This window comes from Cetorhinus maximus, chromosome 9, assembly GCF_964194155.1.
Source record: "Cetorhinus maximus chromosome 9, sCetMax3.hap1.1, whole genome shotgun sequence".
NCBI lineage: Eukaryota > Metazoa > Chordata > Chondrichthyes > Lamniformes > Cetorhinidae > Cetorhinus > Cetorhinus maximus.
Window position 1 is genome coordinate 74,210,546 of NC_135887.1, and position 24,029 is coordinate 74,234,574.

General features: G+C 43.9%; 1 protein-coding gene across 2 annotated transcripts in view; it reads right to left on the reverse strand.

Annotated features, from left to right (window-relative positions):
- The window catches only part of arhgap1 (Rho GTPase activating protein 1), a 47,033-nt gene extending 27,152 nt beyond the window's left edge, over positions 1-19,881 (reverse strand). The window contains exons 1-4 of one of the 2 annotated variants that reach the window (XM_078548872.1): positions 19,763-19,881; positions 9,609-9,762; positions 4,245-4,346; positions 2,060-2,147 (exon numbers count right to left, since the gene is read on the reverse strand). In XM_078548872.1, coding sequence (XP_078404998.1) covers positions 2,060-2,147; positions 4,245-4,346; positions 9,609-9,747 — 329 coding nt within the window. In that variant the 5' untranslated portion in view covers positions 9,748-9,762; positions 19,763-19,881. Of the gene's footprint in view, positions 1-2,059; positions 2,148-4,244; positions 4,347-9,608; positions 9,763-19,473; positions 19,572-19,762 lie in introns of those variants that run through there. The other variant, XM_078548873.1, reaches the window with a different exon arrangement.
- Between the last annotated feature and the right edge of the window lie 4,148 nt (positions 19,882-24,029).

The following is a 24,029-nucleotide window of genomic DNA, read 5'->3' on the forward strand; positions in this document are numbered from 1 at the left end:
CATACACGCTTCTGAGGACAGCAGAGAACAGCAGAACCCTGCCATGATATGCCCAATCCTAGGAGCACCGAGGCAATTTTTTTTTTTTATTCATTCATAGGATGTGGGCTTCGTTGGCTGGGCCAGCATTTATTGCCCATCCCTAGCTGAACTTGAGAAGGTGGTGGTGAGCTGCCTTCTTGAACCGCTGCAGTCCATGTGGTGTAGGTACACCCACAGTGCTGTTAGGAAGGGAGTTCCAGGATTTTGACCCAGCAACAGTGATTGAACAGCAATATATTTCCAAATCAGGATGGTGTGTGGTTTGGAGGGGAACTTCCAGGTGCTGGTGTTCCCATCTATCTGCTGCCCTTGTCCTTCTAGATGGTAGTGGTCGTGGGTTTGAAAGATGCTGTCTAAGGAGCCTTGGTGAATTCCTGCAGTGCATCTTGTAGATGGTACACACTGCTGCTACTGTGCGTCGGTGGTGGAGGGAGTGAATGTTTATGGATGTGGTGCCAATCAACCAGGCTGTTTTGTCCTGGATGGTGTCAAGCTTCTTGAGTGTTGTGGGAGCTGCGCTCATCCAGGCAAGTAGAGAGTATTCCATCACACTCCTGACTTGTGCCTTGTAAATGGTGGAGAAGCTTTGAGGAGTCAGGAGGTGAGTTACTCATCGCACGATTCCTAGCCTCTGACCTGCTCTTGTAGCCACAGTATTTATATGGCTACTCCAGTTCAGTTCTGGTCAATGGTTACCCCCAGGATGTTGATAGTGGGGGATTCAGCGATGGTAATGCCACTGAACATCAAGGGGCAATGGTTAGATTCTCCCTTGTTGGAGATAGTCATTGCCTGACACTTGTGTGGTGCAAATGTTACCTGCCACTTGTCAGCCCAAGCCTGGATATTATCCAGGTCTTGCTGCATTTGGACATGGACAGCTTCAGTATCTGAGGAGTTGCAAATGGCGCTGAACATTGTGCAATCATCAGCTAACATCCCCACTTCTGACCTTACGATGGCAGGAAGGTCATTGATGAAGCAGCTGAAGTTGGTTGGGCCTAGGACACTACCCTGAGGAACTCCTGCAATGAAGACCTGGAGCTGAGATGACTGACCTCCAACAACCACAACCATCTTCCTTTGTGCTAGGTATGAATCCAACCAGCGGACAGCTTTCCCCCTGATTCCCATTGACTCCAGTTTTGCTGGGGCTCCTTGATGCCACACTCGGTCAAATGTGGCCTTGGTGTCAAGGGCAGTCACTCTCACCTCGGGAGTTCAGCTCCTTTGTCCATGTTTGAACCAAGGCTGTAATGAGGTCAGGAGCTGAGTGGCCCTGGTGGAAGCCAAACTGGGTGTCAGTGAGCAGGTTATTGCTAAGCAAGTGCCACTTGATAGCACTGTTGATGACCCCTTCCATTACTTTACTGATGATCGAGAGTAGTCTGATGGGGCAGCAATTGGCCAGGTTGGGTTTGTCTTGCATTTTGCGTACAGGATGTACCAAGGCAATTTTCCATATAGCCGGGTAAATGCCAGTGTTGTAGCTGTACTGGAACAGCTTGGCTAGGGGCGCAGCAAGTTCTGGATCACAAGTCTTCAGTACTATTGCCGGACATTCCCCTAGTTCCACTTGCTAACTGATTGATCTTGTGCTGGTTTATTTTAAATTATTGCATTTTTGTGGGTGAGGTCTATTTTGAAACTCTTCCAACAATGAGTTTCATTAAAGTTGAAAATCCTACTTGATGTTCCATTAATTCTTGATCTTAATGCTCTCTCAAAAGAACTGGCCGGTAACCTGCACCAATCCATGCACAAATTCAACTTTACATCTAGATGCTTGGACACACAGAGCAGACTAGGCTGTTGATATTGGATGAAGAATGCTCTACCTCTATGGGATGCTTCCTCCCGATACCTTAGACGCTTGGTTGTTAAACTGCACCATGTCCATCAACAAAATGAGGAGGGGGAAGATTCAGGATGCACTCAAAGGGTCACTCAAGCTGCCCCTTTAGGGAGTGGAGTTTTATAAGACTAAAGAACAACACATATCTTTTGGCAAACTCACTTAAGCAGTTGGGTGTGGTCCAACTGGTAACTGGGAGGCATCCGACAGGCGCTGAACACTATCACCTTCCTGCCAAAGTTATCATCCCCTGTAGGAATAGACATGATGAGTCAGTTCATTTAACACAAACCAGTGCTCCCTTCAGTAAACCAGTCAGAGCTGAGGCACTGGCTCTTATGCAGTTCTATAAATCAGTAGTTTTCCTTTTTATCTCACATTCAAACATCATCACATGTGTTTTTTAATGCCTTGGTTAATCTATAAAGCTCTCAAAATCAAAGACCTGCTTATTTGGACACATCAACTCTCACCTCTATGTCCTGGTATCCTGACTCCACCCATATGCTGCGGCTCTTCCTCACACACACATCCCATCAGCTCTCTCATACTGTAACACCTCATGCTGCTTCTTGACCTCCCACAATTTTAGGGTCATTAACACAGAGCTCACTACATCCAAAAGCCATGGCTTGCTTGTTGGAAACACTGCACAGGAACAGTGCAAATCTTGACATGTCAGCAAATATGGCACCATCACATGGAGTAGTTGAGGCATAGACACATGTAAGGGGAAGCAAGCTAAACAGGAGGGAGAAAGGTATAGAAGCATATATTGATAGGGTTAAATGAAATAGGGTAAGAGGAGGCTTCTGTGCAGGATAAACAGCAGTATAGACCAATCAGGTCAAATGGCTTGTTTTTGTCCTGTACATTCTGTGCAATCCTTTGTAAATGTTTGAAAATATTTTCTCCCCCAACACACATCAACCTGAAAGGGAAGCTCCAGACCAAAACAAATGCAGGATGCTGACCCGACACAAGCAATTCAACAAATTATTGATCAGTTCCACAACACTTCCTCAATGGAAGAAGCAATGCTCCCAGGCTTTGAAAAATATAAAGCGCTTTGTATCCAGTGCGTCTTGTGGTGCAAAAACTGCCAGAAAAGAGAAGTCTTTTTGCACCATCAATCAGGCAACGCACTGAACCACATAGGGCCAAGACTCGGTCTGTGCTTCAGCACATGGTGAAAAGTGGGTGTGCCCTAATGGAGACAATATGTACACAACATCAGGCAAACAGAGACTCTACCAGTTTAGATTACTCAACAACTAGATAAAAGGAGCCTCTCTCTTAGTGGTAGCATTCCACTTAAATCAGAAGTTTGAATCTTGCTCCAGTTAGTACTGGTGATGGTAGCCCACTCCAGTTCTGAATTCTGGGACGATATCCAGTGAGACACCAGCAGTCAGAGGGTGTGGGTGGGACCCACTCCTATCATTGTATGGGTTCAGAGTCAATCAAACCCTCCTGCCAACAAGGACAAACTATTGATAGTTATGGCCATGGAAGTAACATTCATGTCACAGCCTGTCAAACTGCTAATCAAACTCCAAATCCTTTCAGGACTGCTACAAAGGGAAAAGCATGAAGATATGGAAACAACTACATTTTAGTTAGGAGACATAAATGTGGTGATGGTTTCTGCCCACATCAAACACCTCACTAGCCAGAGAGCAGTAATGGGTTCCCTTGGTTCACAAGCAAGAAGGCAGATTTCTACATCCCTAGCCCTGGGCACACTCAGGGATGAATTGGAACACCAACAGAGAAGGAGATCCTCTAATCTCTCAGAGGGAAGACACCAAAGAAGGTTACAGGGTTTTGATAAAGTGGATACAGAGAGAATGTTTCCCCTTGTGAGAAAGTGCATAACTAGAGGTCATCAGGATAAGATAATCATCAAGAAAGCCAATAAGGAATTGAAGATCCATTTAAGGGCAAGCTAGACAAGCTTTAAAGGGAGAAAGGAATAGATTGTTACGATGATAGATTTGGGTAAGAAAGGATGGAATGAGGCTCAAGTGGAGCATAAACACTGGCATGAACTGGTTGGGCCAAATGGCCTGTCTCTGTGCCATTTGTAGATATACTATGTAATGCTATGTGGAAGAGGCAAGAGGTAATTTTAAGAAATCCTTTTCCATGGGTAGAAACAACAGGAGGAGGAGCTCACAGAAAATAATATTCCTTCATTTTAACACTACAGACCTGACAGGCACAAGGAGTTACATCAAAAATGTTTCGTTTGGCCTAGTCCTCTTCCTTATCCCCCTCTCTAATTCTATTCTGGACAACAACAAATAGACAGTAATTACAGTTCAGGATTATTTTATAGACCTACCTGCTACCTCCACAATTTGGCGTCTTGCAATGTCATAGTATGGATCATCCCACTTCAAATTAGTGGGAGGATTAACAATTTCAGGTGAGTACTCTTCTTTACCTAGTTAAAATTAAGAGAATATTTACTGTTCATACATGCTTATCAAATTCCTATTTGCTTAATTTTCCACTCCTCTCATAAATATATATATATATGTATATATGCATTTTCTTATGTGTTAGAGGACATGCTCTATACTGAGCAGAGTGTAGGGTAGGTGCCAGATAAGTAAACACGATGAGTCCAACTATCAATTAAAAAACTGAAAACATCTATATTAAATGTTCCTGGAGAATCCCTTGGTTTTTTTCTCAATATTCTTTTCTTTGAAGTTTGAATTTGAAAGATAGAAAATGTGTGCTAGATATATTGGAGCAGATCGTCCAATGTCAACAGCAGCAAATGTTATGGGGTCTGCCCTTCCGGACTCATCAAAGTTTTGACGTGTGCACAAGCACTGTAATTGCATGGAAAGTTTAAGCTTCCAACATGCTGATTTACGCTGCCCGGGACACTGCAAATGTCTCTTACACAGATCTCAGGCTCGGAGGCTTGGGCTAGATACGCATTACTTACCTGAATACCTACCCTTGAATTGTTACACTATTTAATCTTTGGTGCACTCAGTGATTAACAACATTACTCAACCCCCCCATCCTCCCCACATATATCCCTTCACACGCACACGCACCGCGCACTCTCACACACACACACACACATGCACTCACTCAAACACACACGCACTCACATAGTGAGTCGTCCCTCAGCCTATGACAGTATTTAAATTACTGATTTTTCCCTAAATTATTTCACAATAAACTGGAATATGAACTTTGTAACTTGAGGTATATTTTGATGGGGAACAATTTTAATTGCTTATTTTTTATTTCATAAATGGTAGGACAGACAAAGATAAAGAAGCACACGTGCATTCACACACACAAGGGGGGTGGGGGCGAGCAGAGCTGGGGGTGGGGTGGGGGAGGTGAGCCTAGAATTAATAACAGCTGCAGGTTAGGTTAAAAACACAAAGTCACTGAACTGAAGGCAACTCCAGGGACATGTCGTCAGTTCGTGGCTTGAGAGGGGCGTGACATTGCTGGAATTACGCCTTTACCACTTGGGCTCACTATTTATCTCTCTGATAGTTCCAAGCTGCAAGTTCTCACTGGGGTCGACCTAAACAGTAAGAACATCATTTAAAATGCAGTCAGTGGTGTAAGCCACAGCCTCAATGGAGATCCGGGTCAATGTGTCTGGATGAGACATGCTAGGTGTTGCTTTTGGTCTTTTCCTATTTATTTCATTACCATTCATATTGAGTGTAAATATCAGGACGCAAGTTCTAAAAATAACTCCCAATCCTTATTCATGTCTAGGTGATAATTCGTATTGCCTCTGGGTGCCTTCGGCCTTCAGTACCGTGCCATAGTTAGGTTTGGTGTCCTGAGCCCGGGCAGTAGAGTTTACAGGACAAATAACCATGAAAAGTAGCTGAATTCAATCCAACTTTCATCCAGCATACACATATGGGTGCCATACAGGAGTCCCATATACTCATCTCCACTCTTTCCTCCAGGATTCTCAGGAGCAGCTGGACTACTGAATCTTGCTGCCTGACTATAATCAGTTAACTTGAACCTGCGACCTTACATTGAGCTGCATGATGCCCCAGTGTTATCCTGAATTTGCCCTTAGCCCAGTGAGGAATCAGAAGGAACTCCAGCTTTCCTGTTATTTTATCTTTTTTTTTATTCATTCACAGAATGCAGGTTTCACTGGCTGGACCAGCATTTATTGCCCATCCCTAGTTGCCCTTGAGAAGGCGGTGGTGAGCTACCTTCTTGAACTGCTGCAGTCCATGTGGTATAGGTACACCCACAGTGCTGTTAGGGAGGGAGTTCCAGGATTTTGGCCCAGCGACAGTGAAGGAACGGCGATATATTTCCAAGTCAGGATGGTGAGTGACTTGCAGGGGAACTTGCAGGTGGTGATGTTCCCACCTATCTGCTGCCCTTGTCCTTCTAGATGATAGTGGTTGTGGGTTTGGAAGATGCTGTCTAAGGAGCCTAAACCATAGTTTGAATGCCGTGCAATCATTTGACTTACCTTGCCCAGGAAAGTTGAAATGAATAGCCTTGCATGTCTCCATAGCCACAATCAAAGTCACTTCTGGTGTGGCTCCTCAAAACAGCTGATCTTCAGGGGCCTTAATATCGTTTCATCTACAAACCTAAAACCTTAATTTTGTTATTGGGCTCTCGCAAGGCACCAGTTAAGTTAGTTTAAATGATTTTTCTTACCTAGTTTCCCCTTAGATGAGAAGAATTTGCGCACTAAGTTGCAAAATATACAGTCAAATAGCATTCTACTGAGAGTGGGTGGTAGCTTAGGGTCATTGAGTCAGTATGAGATTGGTCACCATGACTGACTGACAGCTCAAGGAGCCAATCGGGGCTGAATACACGCTGATGATGTCACAAAAGACAAAATCCTCCTCTCTGCTCTTCTGACCCAAAGGCCAAAAGTGTAATCTGGAGTGAGAATTGCTTCAGACAGACGCAAATAGAAGATTAAATACATTCCATCAGTTTTAGAGGCTGTAAGGTAACTCAGGAGGGCAAAATTAAAGACTAAATTAAGATTTTACAATTTTGGCAAATGCCATTTGGTCATCCCTGACTCACATTTTAAGTGGGTGCAAATGCTGAAGCAATCAAAAGGAATTTCCATGAGGGTACATAATTTCTTCAAAATTCTTAATAAAAATCTTAGGTGTTGATTTATCAATGAATTAGAGTGAAGTGCAGGTTAAATTGTGCAAAAGTCATTAAAGCCTGTTAGGAAATTGCTCTAAAACTCGCATTAACAGTCTGGCATTTGACAATTGCTGTCTCTGGCTGCTAAGAATATTAATCTATTGAATTCATTTCTCCCATTATAATCTGTGCATTTCCTTTAATTTAATTTATCAACTAGCATGCCAAGACTCATTGCACCCGTCAAACCATAGCCGGCACCTTCAGGAGTGTGTGTTGGGAGGACAGGTTGACAGGGGAGAGCAAGTGGAAGTTTCTTCTCTCTCCCATCCATGGTATAGTGCTTCTTTAAACAACAACATGCTCTAAACCCCTTCAGCTTTCTCAGATTAGTTTTCTCCCTTGTTTTATTGCTTCTGTTGAAGGTACTGACTTTTGCTCATGAACAGTCCCATGATTTCTTTTTATTTGTATTGGTGGGAAAGCAGTTATAATTTGATGTCAAGGTTAACAATCCATTCCCCGACTTCAGCTAACAGAGTGTGGTTGTGGTTGTGACGCCACCAGGGATGAATCTCTCAGGACAGAATTTCAGTATGTTGGCACTGGCCTGACTTGGATGACCACAGTCACAATTTGAGCTGTTCTTCATATTCTACATCTTCTGTGGTCCATCCTAAAGCAATGGAAGGCTGACACCTGACACTTCACCACCCGGATCAGTTACCAGGTTGTGGTTGGTGACATTTGCAGTAAACCAGGAAGTATGCCATCAACAGATGGGGCTGTCGTCAGTTTGTAAGGTGTGGAGTGTGAAGGGACTACGAGATTTCAGGCGAGTGCATTGTTTTTTTGATGTCCTGTGTCAATGGGAGTGCTTTGTTAGCTCTGAGCAGGTGGTGTTCTTTGATAAGGATGTTTTCCCCGAGGACATCAGGAGGTTCAATATGTGCTAGCACAGGAAGCCCCTCGAGCTGTGTTGGTCTCGATGTCTCAGAAATAGTCCTCATGACTTGCCAGAGGGGGAATATCTACCACGTTTGTGTGACAGCTCTCGAGCCAGGCTGAGCAGAACTCTGCTGTTGGGCAGACCAAGGCAAGTGAAGGAGTGCTTGATGTGTTGGCTCTGCTGTCTCAGATGGAACCCGCCAGTTTCCATATGAGATTGCCTTCAGGCACTCAAGTCAAAAGGCACTGAAACTCCTACCCTGCCTAACAGCAGCTGTGTAACAACCACACCAGCAGCACAGAATCAATGCTGATGCTGTTGCTTCACAGCTCCTAATAAATTTAAAGATAATGGCCAACAGGGAAGACTAATAGGGAGATGGCTCATGGTAATGTCACTGAATTAGTAATCCAGAGGCCCAGGCTAATAGGACACAGGTTCAAATCCCACAATGGCAACTGGTGGAATTTAAATTCAATTAATAAATCTGGAATTCATAGCCAGTTTCAGAAATGGTGACCAAGAAACCATTGTTGATTGTCATAAAAACCTATCTGTCCTTTAGGGAGGGAAATCTGCTGTCCTTACCTGGTATGGCCTGCATGTGACTCCAGACCCACAACAATGTGGTTGATTCCTAAACTCCCTCTGAAATGTCCAAACCATTCATTCACTCAGTTCAAAGGCAAATTAGGGATGGGCAACAAATGGTGGTCTTGTCAGTGACACCCACATCCCATGAAAGGATTTTTAAAAACTCCAATGGTTGTTGTGGCGTCACACAAGTGGTCAATGCTCCTGTGTATGTTTAGGTGGCCAGGCCATTGGATGTCTGACAATCCTTTACTAGAATTTAAAAAAGACGTATTGTCAAATACAGACATCACTGCAACTTGGAGTCCAACTTGGCACACTGTAAATCTAGCACCAATCGCACAGCAGCCTGAGGCAAACTAGTAGTCACTTCGCAACCTTTTTTTAAAATCAGAAACTACTGGATCTCCTATTTGTTGCTGATTAAATCCATGCATCTAGCAGAGAGGCAGTTCTGGGTGTGGCATGCAAGCTGGGACTGAGGCGTATCTCAGAGGCCGATGCGGTATTGAGCGGTTATATGGGGGGGCACAGTAGGTTTGATGTATGGTTGGGATCACCTGTTATGGAGATGAGTTCTGATTGAACCTGTAAGCCTGGGCCTGGGCTTAACACACGGCTAGATTGTGGTTTGGAAGCCAGGCTTGCAGTCAGCGGGATTGTGGTCCATCTAGGGGTATTGCATCTTGGCGGAAGTTGATGTTAGATTGTGGGTCTCGGAAGGCAGTACACGGGGATAGTGGTTTGGGCAATTTGAGGTCAGGGCAACAGGTCTGGTGCTGTATACAACGGACATAGGTGTGGGGAGGAATGTCCAGCTGGAGATTTCTCTCCTGTCTTTAGGTCAGTTGTGAACAGCTCATGCAGGCTCCATAAGTTAAGAGCTCTGGCGGTTAGGTGGTAGTTAAAGTTCAGTATTTGTACAAGGATAAGAGCTCAGTATTTAGAGCTTCTGCACTGATTCATGTTTCAACCTGCCGTATGCTCCTATACAGACACCCAATCACTGTCATTACTAACCTGACTTTAAGTCAGCATCACACTCTGTAGGCCAGGTTTTTGCATCCAGTGGAGAGAGTTTTAGTTGTCCAAGTGCATTGGAAGTATCATCTGACACCAAATCATCCTGTAAATCCACCAACAGATCGGTTGTTGCCATAGCTGATTGTTTCACCTAAAAAAATTGTGAAGATGGATTACAAAAATGATTCAAAACAGAAAATGCAGAAGAACTCAGCAGGTCTAGAAGAAAATCAGAGTTAATGTTTCGAGCCCATATGACTCTTCTTCAAAAATGATTTTTTTGATCAATTCTTGGAAAAAAGCTGAGGTTTCATTTTGTGGTGAGTAATTTAGATCAACCAATTTACAAATAACTAGAGTTAAGATGGAAATTGAAATTCCTTGCCTGGAGGTTAAAGGCCAATTGACAATGGACCATGAATTCCCGCTTTGGACCACTAACAAGTGACCCTCTGCTGGAAAGCGCATGAGTGAGGGCACATAGTCAACTGTGACAACTCTCTCCATTCCCACAGTCTGTTAACACTTACTTTGTAGAATCGTACATAATGAACATTTGGATAAGGTAACTAAAGATTGGGTGCATCCACAGAATCACTTGCCAGGTAACCTTCAGGAGATACATGGAAGCAGCTAGATTGGGCCTTGCATGAGGAAAATAGTAATGTTAAATGTTACTCTATGAATAGTGAAAACCATAAATCCTGGTTGGACCTTTCACTGTTGTGTAGCTTCCAAAACAAGAGGTTAGTTGTGGTGATAAGACTTTGCTTAAATGCAAGCTGTAGTACAATATTCCTTTAATAATCTTTTGGTAGTACAGAACTTGAGTATTGATAAAAAAGAGACATGTCAAAGCTTTTCGTCCTGCACTCTTCAGGACACTTCGCAATAATACCAATATAGGGGGAAAACAACAATTTATATTGTATTTGCAGACAGAAAGAACATGTACACACATTGCACCTCTTTCAGCTAAACAAAGTAAGTGGCAGCCATTTGCTGACTCATTCCTCAGGGCAATGCCTTGACCAATCAGGGTCAAGCTGCCTGGTTTAAATTTCAAACAATGCTTGACAGTTAACTGTCGGTCACCATCAACTGGTACATTCTCCATGGCAATGCCTCTACCAATCAGAGTCTACTTGCCAACCAATCAGCACTCTCTTCTTATACAGTATAAATTGTTATTTTCCCCCACATTGTATGCTTACGAAGTGTCCTGATGGGTACAAGACAATAAGCTTCAGCAGGTCTTTTTTTTCAGCAATACTCAATGAGCAGAATTTTGCCCTTGATGGGCGGGCGGGCGGGCGGGCGGGCGGGCCCCATCAGCTCGGCGGCGGGCGGGCAGCCGATCGCTGCCGCCAAAACGGGCCCTGCCACCATTTTAAGTGGGCGGGCCAATTTAGGCCCACCCAGCAGGTTGCCCGACAGGAAGCGCTATGCGCTTCCTGTGCGGGCGGGGGGGGGCGGGATTCCCCAACTGCCAGAGTGCGCTCTTTAGCGCATGCGCACGAAATAGCACACATCTCCCTGAGGCTAAGTGCTGCCTCAGGGAGATCGCTGACAGTGTTTGAAAGTTTAAAAATAGAAAAATTAAAAAATTAACATGTCACCCTCATGTGACAATGTTACATGAGATGGGACTTGTTAATAAATATCACAGAAACTTTATTAAACTTTTTAAAACCCTACATGAAACCTCATCCCGCTGGTGGATGAGGTTTCATGTTTTTTCAGAAGACCGCTGGGGCTCCTGGCCTGTCCACCAACTTTAAGGTTGGATGGGCAGGGCCTTTAATTGACTTAACTACCCTGTCAATGGCCTCAATTGGCCATTGACAGGTCGGCGGGCAGACAGCTGATCGCGCTGTGGCCCCGCCTTCCTGAATATTTAAATGGGGCGGGATGATGTCAGGTGTTCCCCCCAACGTCATTCCGCATCATTTTCCCATCAGCGAGCGGGCCCCGCTCCCAGCTCACCAATGGAAAAATTCTGCCCAATGTTTCTTTAACTGAGATTTTAAACATCCATTTTTTTCATACTGGAATACGATCAGAATTGTGCACGTGTCCGTGTCTGTCAAGAAACAGTGCGGATATAGGAAGCAGTAAAGAGAAACATTGGCAAACATCGGAGATACGGATTGTCACATACATAGCCCAGGAATCAAATTCAAGATAAACACCTTTATGATCCACGGTATATTACATTGCATGTACCAGAAGGTGTTGTCTCCCTGACTGAGGAGGCATCACAACCAGATGCATGTGACCATTATTCCTATGCACGGCTCAACAGTGAGCTCCAGAAGGCTATTCAACTGTGGACATCACAGCCATGGTCATTCTCCACATACCTACCCTGTCCAGCAGGAGCCACTGGATAGCGGTTAACAGTGGGGACACTGACCAAATCTGCCTTTCTGAACACAAACCACTGTGGCTATTTGTAGCACCCTGGCTGAGATCAACAAACTCAGCAAATAAGCTGGAATGTTGCTGCCTATAGGTTTATGAAACAGTCACCCCCAAAGGAACCCAGTTCAACATTCCTACAATTGCCATTCTGGGGACGTGAGCAACATTTTTGTAAAACAGACAACTTGTGATTTTGGAGTTTGCGAACTTTGTGCACAGCAATGAATTAAAGATGAAGGATTGGATCCAAGCTACACTTTACACCTGTGTACAGTATCAGGTTGCTATACTGACTGCGCTGTTTCTTCAATATGACAGGCCCTGGTTCACTGGACTGATTCCTGGGATGAGTGGGTTATCCTAGGAGGAAAGTTTGGACAAGTCGGCCCTGTATCCATTGGAGTTTAGTAGAATGAGAGGTGATTTTATCGAAACAGGTAAGATCCTGAGGGGACTTGACAGGGTGGATGCTGAAAGGATTTTTCCCCTTGTGGGAGAGACTAGAACTAGGGGATACATTTTAAAAATAAGGTGTCTCCCATTTAAGACGGAGATGAGGAGGAATATTTTTTTCTCAGAGGGTTGAGAGTCTTTGGAACTCTCTTCCCCAGACAGTGGCACAGGGCCATTAAATATTTTTAAGGCCGATTTAGTTAGATTCTTGATCGACAAGGGAGTCAAAGGGTACGGGGGGTTGGAAGGAAAGTGGAGTTGAGGCCACAATCAGATCAGCCATGATCTTACTGAATGGGAGAGCAGGCTCGAGGGGCTGAATGGTCTACTCTTACTCCTATTTCATTTGCTCGTATGTCTCCGTTCCAGATCTCAACCACTCACATTCTGAGCAGCTGCCAGCAATCCTAGTCCTTCCCAGCAGGTAATTGTTGGAACTGTTCACTAATTTCAGAATTGTTCAAATACTGCCAAAACCAGGAACACTTGCTTTTCTGGGAGCAAAGGGAACAGAGGTAAGTGAGACCAGAGAATCACAGCTAGTGTAACAGTGGCAATCTCTGCCTATATACGTATATCCTAAGACACAGACATTCACATATATTCCAATGCACTGCCTGTATTCTGATCTGTTCCATGAGCTATTATATGAGGAGGTGAGAAACATGGGTTAAAAGCAGGAATTCTAAAGCTGGGAGCTTCAACTTAAAAATGCACAACAGGTGATATGAAGGAATTTTCCCCAACAGTTGCGATAGACAAAGGCAAAGAGGAAAGTACAGGTCAATATATGAACAACTAATTAGGAAACACAGAGCTAAGGGGCTAGAAGGTAAGGTAATTTCCAAACTTTAAATTTTACTTGAGCTTGGCCTTTGAACAGTGAAACTAGAATTTTAAATGTTGGAAAAACTTAGCAGGTCTGGCAGCATCTGTGGAGAGAGTCCCTATGACCCTTCTTCAGAGCTGAAGAGAAGTGGAAATGTGATTAAATTTTTACTGTTTAAGGGGGGGTGGGGCAAGCAGAGCTGGATAGGAGGCCAGCGATAGGTGGGGACAAAGGAGGAATTGACAAAGGTGTCATGAACTAAAGGACAAAGGGAGTGTTAAAGGAAGCAGGCTGGCATTTCTCGGCACATCCAAAAAAAAGCAAGGCAGGGTTACGGGGGTAAGACAGGGGAGCGGGACTGGATAGAATGACCTTTGAGAGGGCCAGTACAGACTCAATGGGCTGATGGCCTCCTTCTGTACTGTAAAGATTCTGTGATTTAAACAGACTATCTGGTTTGTGGGAGCTTGCTGTGCACAAACTGGCTGCCGATTTTCCTACATTACAATAGTGACTATGCTTCAAAGTACTTAATGGCTGTAAAATGCTTTGGGACATCCTGAGGTTGTGAAAGGCGCTATATAAATACAAGTTTTTTTTATTGGATTGTAATTAAATACCTTGTAATGTGAGAATTCTGATTGGTACCGGGGAATGCGCAAAGGAGAAGCCCAATTTCCAACGAGAAGAGGTGAAAAGTATTGGTGAGTATTATTCTACTGATTTATTATTTTTAGGATTGACAGTGTATCCCTTAGAAAAATAATTACCATGGTGAAGTTGTGGACATGTAGCCGCCAGGAGGCTGGGATTTTCCAAACCAACTTTTATAAATCAGTCAACAATCAGACTAGATTGGAAATGTTTGGAACGGGCCTCCCTCTAATTTAGTACATGTGGCAGTCAGAACAATAACACAATACATATTTAGCAAGATATAATTGCTCCACTTTATGAGAAGGATATAGAGGCACTGGGGAAGCTGTAAGGGATTTACTGGAATAATACCAGAACTTAGATTTAGGAATATCTGACTTGGACTAGGCCATTCAGCCCTACCAGCCTGCTGGGCCATTCAGTAAGATCATGGTTGATCTGATTGTGGTCTCAGCTCCACTTTGCCATCTGCCCCCATAGCCCTTGACTCACTTGTCTATCAAAAATCTGTCTAACTCTGCCTCGAATAAATTCAATGATCCAGCCTACTCTGCTTTCTGGGGAAGAGAATGTCACATACTAACGACCCTCAGAGAAAAAATTTATCCTCATCTCCGTCTTATTCTTAAACTGCGTCCCCTAGTTCCAGATTCCCCCACAAGAGGAACCATCCTCCCAGTATCCACCCTATCAAGTCCCTTCAGGATCTTATAAGATTCAGTAAGGTCATCTCTCATTCTTCTAAACTCCAATAGGTTTAGGCACAACCTGTTCAACCTTTCTTCATAAGATAAGCCCTTCATCCCAGGAATGAGTCAAGTAAACTTTCTCTGAACTGCTTCTAATGCATTTATATCTTTTTTCAAATAAGAAGACCAAAGCTGTACACGGTGTTATGATCTGGTTATGGAACAGTAACCTTTTGTTTAAAGCAGACAAAGTTTGAAACCCCAATTATGCACTAGGAGAATAAAGCCACAAAATTTCACAGTTTTACACAAACAAAACAAATATACAAAGTCAGAAAAGTAAAACAATCTACAATCTCTAACTTTTACTCTAACATTCAGAATTGACACGAGGTAAATATGAATTGACAGGCAAACTGTGGTCTAACACACCACACTGGACATTAAATGGCAGATGCTACCAAGACAGATCCCACAGATTTCTCAGCAACCCACCCAGACATCAGTAGCCACTGTGAGTCACAACATCTCATTAATACTCTGCCTCCCTCACAAGGAATTTCAACTCTTCACTTTCGAAGATCTAGCCTCTGAATCCCCTCATAAGCCGCTTTGACTCGGACTGCCTCAACAATTGCTCACCTCCGGATGGTTCAATCTCTTCTCCTGAGACTGCATTCCATGGGATTCACAAAACTGCAATCCTGCTCTAATTGCCAGCACAATTCCAACTCTTTCACAAACTGCTAGCTTCATTAAGCTGGCCCTGACCCTGGGTTTTTCTGAACTCCAGTCTCTTGCCTGCATTGAACTGTAAGTGGCTCCCAGGGCTTCTCTAAGCCCTAACTGCCAAGCAGGGAACCAGTGGCCTTCCTTCACCTTCTCAGCTCCCGAAGACTTCTCTGAGCCCTAACTGCCTGGAGCCTAACAGCTCCCAGGGCTTCTCTGTGAGCTGCAAGCCACAAGAAGTCCAAACTGCAACCAACCTCCCCCCCCCATCTCCAGCAAACACGGATAAATTGAAACCAGAAACCTTCTTAAGCTCCACCATCTCCATGATCATATTGCCTTTCAGGGTTCACTGAATGCTTTCGAACTAATTTAGCTCTAACTCCCAAAACAAAACATCTCTCTGGATTGCACTTCTTTATAAGCAGTGTAGACATCACATCTCCAGTTCTCCAGCTAAGTGAGCCCACCTGCTGTTTTATGGCTCTCTCTCTTCTATTCTGACTCTATTAAACAGACATGGCTAACCTTCTGAACTGCCATTTTCTTTTAGGTGTTCTGGCAATCTCTAAAGCCCAGCATTTTAGTTACCTTACCGTCATAACAACAATCCTCCCAGAACTAAACATTACCTCTAAAATATTAAACGGAACCACAAACTAGATCATCACATATTCCAGATGTGGTCTTACCAAGGCCCAGTACAGCTACAGTAAAGCTTCTCTACTTTTATATTCCATTCCATTACAATAGTCACCAACATTCCATTTGCTTTCCTAATCAAATGCTGTACCCGCAAACCATTTGTGATTTATATATCAGTTCACCCAGTTCCCTCTGTACCAAGTTTTCAATCTCTCTCCATTTAAATAATATGATGCTTTGCTATTCTTCCTGCTAAAGTGGACAAGTTCACATTTTCCCCCAATATATTCCACCAGCCAAACTTTTGCCCACTCATTTATCCTATCTATTCCTCTTTGTAGGCTCTTTATCTCCTCTTGACAACTTACTATCCAACCTATCTTAGTTTCACCGGAAAATTTAGCTACCAAACATTCAGTCCCTTCATCCAGGTCATTGATATAAATCGTAAATAATTGAAGCCCCAACACCGATCCCTGTGACGCTCCACTAGTTACAGCTTGCCAACCAGAAAAAGACCCATTTATCTATACTCTCTGCTTCCTGTTAGCTAACCAATCCTCTATCCATGCCATTAAACCATGAGCTCTTATTTTGTGTAGCAACCTTTGATGTGGCACCTTATCAAATGCCTTTTTCAAAACCCAAGTACACCACATCTACAGGTTCCCCTTTATCTATGGTGCTTGTTACTTCCTCAGAGAACTCTAATAAATTAGTCAAACACAATTTAATGCAGTTTATACCTATCAGGAAAGATTAAGCTACCTGGGGTGTTTTTCTCTAGATAAGAGAAGACTAAGGGATGACTAGATGGAGCCTTTATGACAATGCAAAGGTCTGATAAGGTAGATGTGGAGAGGATCCTTCCACTTGGCGGAAGGCCAAAACTAGGAGCCATAAGTAAAAGATAGTCACTAATAAATCCAATAGGAAATTGAAACACAACTCTTTACCCAGAGAGAGTTTAGAATGTGGAACCCACTACCAGAGCGAATAGTCAAGATGAATAGCTCAGCTATACTGAAGAAGAAGCTAGATAAATCCAAGGGACAAAGGAATAGAAGGATATATTAATAGGGTTAGATGAAGGTTCATGTAGAGTACAAACTCTTACTGAGATGGTTATCCAGTCTGAACTTATATGGGCTCATCCAAATCCTGCTAAAGATTGCTGAGTTGAATTAAACGGCAGTTAGGGAATGGTTGTTTTGTACTATTTGTTGTCAAGTAATCTCACCTGGATTCAATGCATTTAGATTGAACGTGGGGTTGGGGGGAGAATAATTAGTACAGGGGAAAAAATTCTCCACAACCGTTTTTGGTTTCGAAGCTGAACCAATATTGCCGGGAAGTACACCAAAAATTATGAAAAGAATTCCAGTCCATTTCACCATTCAACAATTTGTACATCAAACTCCTGAAAATGTCACTTATCCAGTAATTTATAAAACAAGTGATGGTAGCACTGTAGACTCGGTTATGACAAGTTAATATCCTTCTGCATTCCTGTGTAATTACTTAGAATAATGTCGCACGAGAACATTAGGCTTCAGTTCTCAAAGGAAAAACAAACTGATCACAAAACAATTGATTAAAAAAAGGCCCAAAATTGAATGTCATTAAAAAGGATTTTAACTTATTCAATCACCTTTAAACAGTGGCCTTGGTCATAGAGCTCGATAAGGGCTGAGGTTTTTCACTCAAATGAATGTCAGCTTTTTTCTGAGGCTGCATCACTGGTTTGTTCGATGTTAGTTATCAGCTTTTTCTCGGTTTTTAATCAGTTTTTAATGGATTTCAACAATACAGAAAGCAAATGAAATATGGGAAGTTGGGAGTGGAGGGGATCAGGGAAGAACAGAGGCAATGATGACACCAGAACACTGCATCCTCGCCAGCCAGCTGTGTTAAGGACTGAGAAACCCCCTGTGTGCCGACCTGTTTCACCATTACCAAAAAATTCACACAAGAGCCGGTTCTTAAGAAAATAACAAGGGTGAGAGTTCATCTTCATCAGCTAGACTAATAATCAGTAAAAAAAAAAACAGGCTGCATTCTCCAGTCCAAATTAAACAAGACTGTTCAGATGAAAATATTATTTTCTGTGACACATGTTTCTCATGCATGGCTATGCAACAACTTTCATTTATGTAGAGGCCTTCAAAATGATAAAACGTCCCAATGCAGTTCACAGAATTGTAATTAGCTGGCAACTGACACAAGGAAACATTTGGACAGGCAACCAAAAGTTTGGAGATCAAGGCAGAGGTGGAGGGAATATCTGAGCTTAGGGCCCAGGCAGCTGAAGGCAATGGATTGAGGATCCATATAGTGGATTGAGGCCAAAACTGAGGCTAGGGGAGATTATAGAGTTAGAGAGGGGTAAAGCCATGGAGGCATTTGAAAATAAAGGTGAGAATTTTACAATCAAAACAATGCCCAAGTGGGAGCCAATGTAGGTCAAGAAGCACCAGGGGTGAATGGTAATTTGCTCACCATATTGGTTCCTGGGATGAGAGGGTTGTCCTATGATGAGAGGCTGGAGTTTAGGAGAGGAACAAGAGCTGATCCCATTTAAAATACAAGATTCTGAAAGGGCTTGACAGGGGGGACATAGACATTGTAGCCCCCAGCTGAGGAATCTAGAATATGGGGGCACAGTCTCAGGATGAGTTGATCATCTAGGACTGAGATGAGAAGAAATTTCTTTACTCAGAGGATTCTTTGGAATCTTTGGAATTCTGTACCCCAGAGGGCCGTGGATGTTTCATCGTTGACTATATTTAAGACTAAGACTATTTTTTGATCTCTCAGGAAATCAAGAGGTATAGGGAGCAGCAAAATGCAGTTCAGAAATAAGATCAGCTGTGGTCATATTGAATGGAAGAGCGGTCTCTGTGGACTGTATGGTCTGCTCCTGCTTCTATTTCTTATGTGCTTATGTGAACGGGACTTGGTGTGAATTAGACCGTGGGCAGCAGAGTTTTGCATGAACTCAGATCAATGAAGGGTGAAAGATGGATGGTCAGGCAGAACAGCATCGGAATAGCTGAGCCTAGAGGTAACCCTAGATGAGGGTTTCAGTAGCAGGTGCACTGAGGTCAGGGCACAGATGAGATAGAAGAAGGTAGTCTCAGTGATGGAGACAATATTCGGTCAAATCTGACCTCAAGAGTGTGAGCAATCTGGTTCTGCCTCAGACAGTTACCAAGGAGAGGGAGGGAGTTAATGGCTAGGGAACAGAGTTTGGGCAGAGAAAAGGATGGTTACTGCAGATAATGGCATTGGTCTTCCTCATATTTAATTGGAGGAAATTTCTGCTCGCCCAGTACCGGATGCCGGATAAGCAGTCTGATCTGGAGATCTGGAGAAGTCGGGAAAGGGGATGGTAAGGCCACATTGGAAATGAAACAACTCCTGTCAACAGACTGACCTCAGTGTTATTATGTCATACAACAGCAATCGTGGCTTTGATAGAATCCTGCTGAAAGATTATCGATCACAGGGTGGACAGTGTTTATCCGACAGCCCTACACAGTATTGCACAGTGTGGGGAGGGAGTCGATTAGCTGCAAACACACATTCGGCAGATTCTTGCCCAAACCCACCAGCCGCAGTCCCGGACGAGCCGCCCTCACTCTCGCGGCGCTCGACTGGCTCCAGCTCCGAGCACTTGGCGCAAAATACACCCCCCCCTGGCCTCACCGCCCCGGGTCTCTCACCTCCTTCCGGGTCTCTTTCGGAGCCGCTCTCGATGTTTTGATGATCGCACCGCCAACCGGAAAAGACTCAAAACATCAGCTGCCACTTGGCCACTTCCGGTCCCTGTCTCAAGAACCGGAACTCATTTTCACCTCCAAACATCCGGTCCGACAGTCACTACAGTCCCCACCGCCCACATTCCATTTCCGGCCCGACAGCCATTACAGACCCCCACCGCCCAGATTCCATTTCCGGTCCGACAGCCATTACAGTCCCCCACGGCCGCAAACTCAATTTCCGGTCCGTCTGCCATTAATGCCGATGTTGAAATGGAGGATTGAACCTGTTGGTTAAATTTAATAGACTGTTGTTCAGAATTTATACAAATTAAATGAGTCAATTCCTCCATGTTATCACATAATTCATTACCGGACCTTTTTTGCACAATGAAATGGTGCTAGTTATGAAGTGAGACTTGAGAAAATGATATAAACAGAAAATACTGGAAATACTCAGGTCAGGCAGCATCTGTGCAGAGCAAAAAGCAGAATTAACATCTCAGGTCAATGACCTTCCATCAGAACTGGGAAAAGTTAAAGCTGTAATAGATTTAGCAAGTGAGGGATGGAGAGTGGAAAGATCAACAAAAGGGATGATCTGATGTGGAAGGCCAGAGAAATTAGGGTCACTAGATGACCGGTTTTGCCAAGACAGTCCTGGATTTTCATTACAAAAACAAAAAATGCTGGAAAAACCCAGCAGGTCTGATAGCATCTGTGGAGAGAAAGACAGAGTTAACATTTCGAGTCCATTTGACTCTTTTCAGAGCTAAAGAGAAGTGAAAATGTGGTGAAATATATACTGTGCCCTGGTCCACTCCTCCATCATCCCCAACACCTCATCCCCTTCCCATGGCACCTTCCCATGCAATTGCAGAAGGTGCAACACCTGCCCCTTTACTTCCCCTCTCCTCACCGTCCAAGGGCCCAAACACTCCTTTCAAGTGAAGCAGCATTTCACTTGCACCTCCTTCAATTTAGTCTACTGCATTCGCTGCTCCCAATGCGGTCTCCTTTACGCCGGGGAGACCAAACGCAGACTGGGTGACCGCTTTGCGGAACACCTTCGGTCTGTCTGCAAGCATGACCCAGACCTCCCTGTCGCTTGCCATTTCAATACTCCACCCTGCTCTCATGCCCACATGTCTGTCCTTGGCCTGCTGCAATGCTCCAGTGAAGCTCAACGCAAACTGGAGGAACAGCACCTCATCTTCTGATTAGGCACTTTACAGCCTTCCAGACTTAACATTGAGTTCAACAACTTCAGATCATGAACTCTCTCCTCCATCCCCACCCTTTTTTGATCCCCATTTTTCAATACTCATTTTTTTTTATATGTATATATTTTTCCACTTATTTTTATTATTTTTAAAATTTATTTCCATTTTTATTCATTGTTTCATCCCCACCTTAGAGCCTATTTTCAATATTTTTTCCCACACCATCCCCTCCCCCCACCCCACCCCCACTAGGGCCATTTGTCACTTGCTCATTCTGCTTTCTACTCTTAATATCACCATTAGCACCTCCTTTAGCCAGTACCGCCACCATCAACACCCCTTCGACCTTTCGTTTATGACATATTTTGCAATCTCTCCTTTGCCTCCACCTATCACTGGCCTTCTATCCAGCTTCACCTGTCCCACCCCACCTTAAACAGTATATATTTCACCACATTTTTACTTCTCTTTAGTTCTGAAGAAGAGTCATACAGACTCGAAACGTTAACTCTGTCTTTCTCTCCACAGATGCTGTCAAACCTGCTGAGTTTTTCCAGCATTTTCTGTTTTTGTTTCTGATTTCCAGCATCCGCAGTATTTTGCCTTTATCCCGGAGTTTCATTACACGTCGCAGTATCCCAACAGCTTCCTCAAAATCATTCAAGTGTCTCGGTTTTCAACCGTTCCCTTTTTGGACAACCTTTAAACTATGCCAATGGCAGCAGCAAAAAACGAATGCAACCAGAATACAAACTGAGAGGATAGAGCAGGGCTGGGGGCCACACCCTGGGCTGATGACAGCTGATCCCAGGGAGAGATCCCCTGCCTGGCTTGTGCTCTAGGAGCTCTCACGAGATCTGTCTGGGCCACTCTCCAGGGTGTGGTATTTATAGTGTCTCTTAATAACCATGAGCTTACCGATGGTGGAGCATCGTGCGGCGGGTGGTGCAGCTCCGGGTAGAGGCGCTGAACGAGCAAGGCCAGGGAGAAACAGCTCAGTACTACACTGGAGTGGGACACAATCAAACAGGCTCTCATATCCCCTTAATGTGGAACTCAATATTACCAGCAGCTGGTCAATGTGTCCCAACTTTGACTTTTGAAAATCTGGTCACCCTAGGGAGATACTAAAAGATAAAAGTGCTCATGGTGCAAGGCCAAAGGGAGTGGGAATGGGGCAAATAAAAAAAATGCATGTGAAGTGTGTGAACGGTGAATGGTGAATGCAAAAGCAAATCAAAAAACAAAAACAAGAGAGCAAGAACAATCAGCAAGAAGAATGGAAACAAAATGGAGCCAGTGATGACAATCTGAAATCGTCTAGTTCAATGTGGAATCCGGAAGGCTGAATTGCCCAGTTCAAGTTGAGGTGCTGCTCCTCAAGCTTGGGTGCTGCAGGCCAAGGACAGGAAGGTCAGAGTGGGAACAAGGTGGAGAATCAAACATGAAGCTCAGGATCATGATTGCAGAGACTGAAGGGAGGTGTTCCTTAAAGTGGTCACCCAACCTGTGTTTGTTTTCCCCAATGTAAAGAAAGCTGTATCATAAGCAGCCCTGGTACAAGAGGGAAAATCCATGGTATTTGCATCCAAAGCTCTAACATCAGCTGAGGCCAGATATGCCACATAGAAAGAGATCTTTTGGCAGTTGTGTGTGGATGTGAGAAGTTCCATACATATGGGAGAAAGTTCATAGTGGAGAGTGATCATTATCTACAGGAGCAGATCTACAAGTAAAATCTGTGTACAGCACCAGCAAAACTACTGGGGTTACACTTGAAGTTCCAGAGTTGCAATTTCACTTTGAAATAAAGCCAAGAGGAGAAATGGTGCTGGCAGTTACCCTATCTCGGTTGTTGCCACAGGAGAAACACGAGATAGACAATTTAGGTATAAGGACCCATCTCCTGGTGAATATACCACCAAAACTGAGTCAAATTAGAGATGAGACCAGCAAAGATGAGGAGTTACAGATGCAAGTGATCAAGGGTTGGCCTGATAAGATGCAGTAAACACAGTCAGCAGTGCAGTAGTACTGGTCTATCAGAGATGACTTCTCACTGGAAGATGGCGTTCTGCCAGAGGGATCCAGAATAATTATACCCAAAACAATGCAGGAAGAACTTCTCCAAAAAATACATGAAGGCGAAGGGGAAAGGAGAAGTGTAAGCTCAGAGCCAGATCAGCTCTGTAGTGGATAGGCATTTACGAAGACATTGAAAGAATGGTGTCTACATGCAAGGTTTGTCAGACGTACAGAAACACACAGCAGAAAGAGAAGATGATAGCTACTAAAGTCCACCCGGATCATGGCATACTGTGGGAGCCAAGTTATTCACACACAATCAAGAATTTCTCTCATTGTTTCAGACTACTACTCAAAGCTCCCTTTTACCAGAAAGATGAGAGATTTGGGAGGTGCAACAATCATCTCAGCAGCATGAGTTCTGTCTCCTGAACAAGGGATTCCTGAAAGAGTAATAAGACCATAAGACATAGGAGCAGAAATTAAACCATTCGGCCCATCGAGTCTGCTCCACCATTCAATCATGGCTGATAAGTTTCTCAACCCCATTCTCCCGCCTTCTCCACGTAAACTTTGATCCCCTTACCAATCAAGAACCTATCTATCTCGGTCTTAAATACACTCAATGACCTGGCCTCCACAGCCTTCTGTGGCAATGAATTCCATAGATTCACCACTCTCTGCCTAAAGAAGTTTCTCCTCATCTCAGTTCTAAAAGGTCTTCCCTTTACTCTGAGGCTGTGCCCTGTCCTAGTCTCTCCTACTAATGGAAACATCTTCCCCACGTCCACTCGATCCAGGCCTTTCAGTATTCTGTAAGTTTCAATCAGATCCCCACTCATCCTTCTAAACTCCATCGAGTATAGACCCAGAGTCCTCAAACGTTCCTCATATGTTAAGCCTTTCATTCCTGGGATCGTTCTCGTGAACCTCCTCTGGAGCCTCTCCAGGGCCAGCACATCCTTCCTGAGATACGGGGCCCA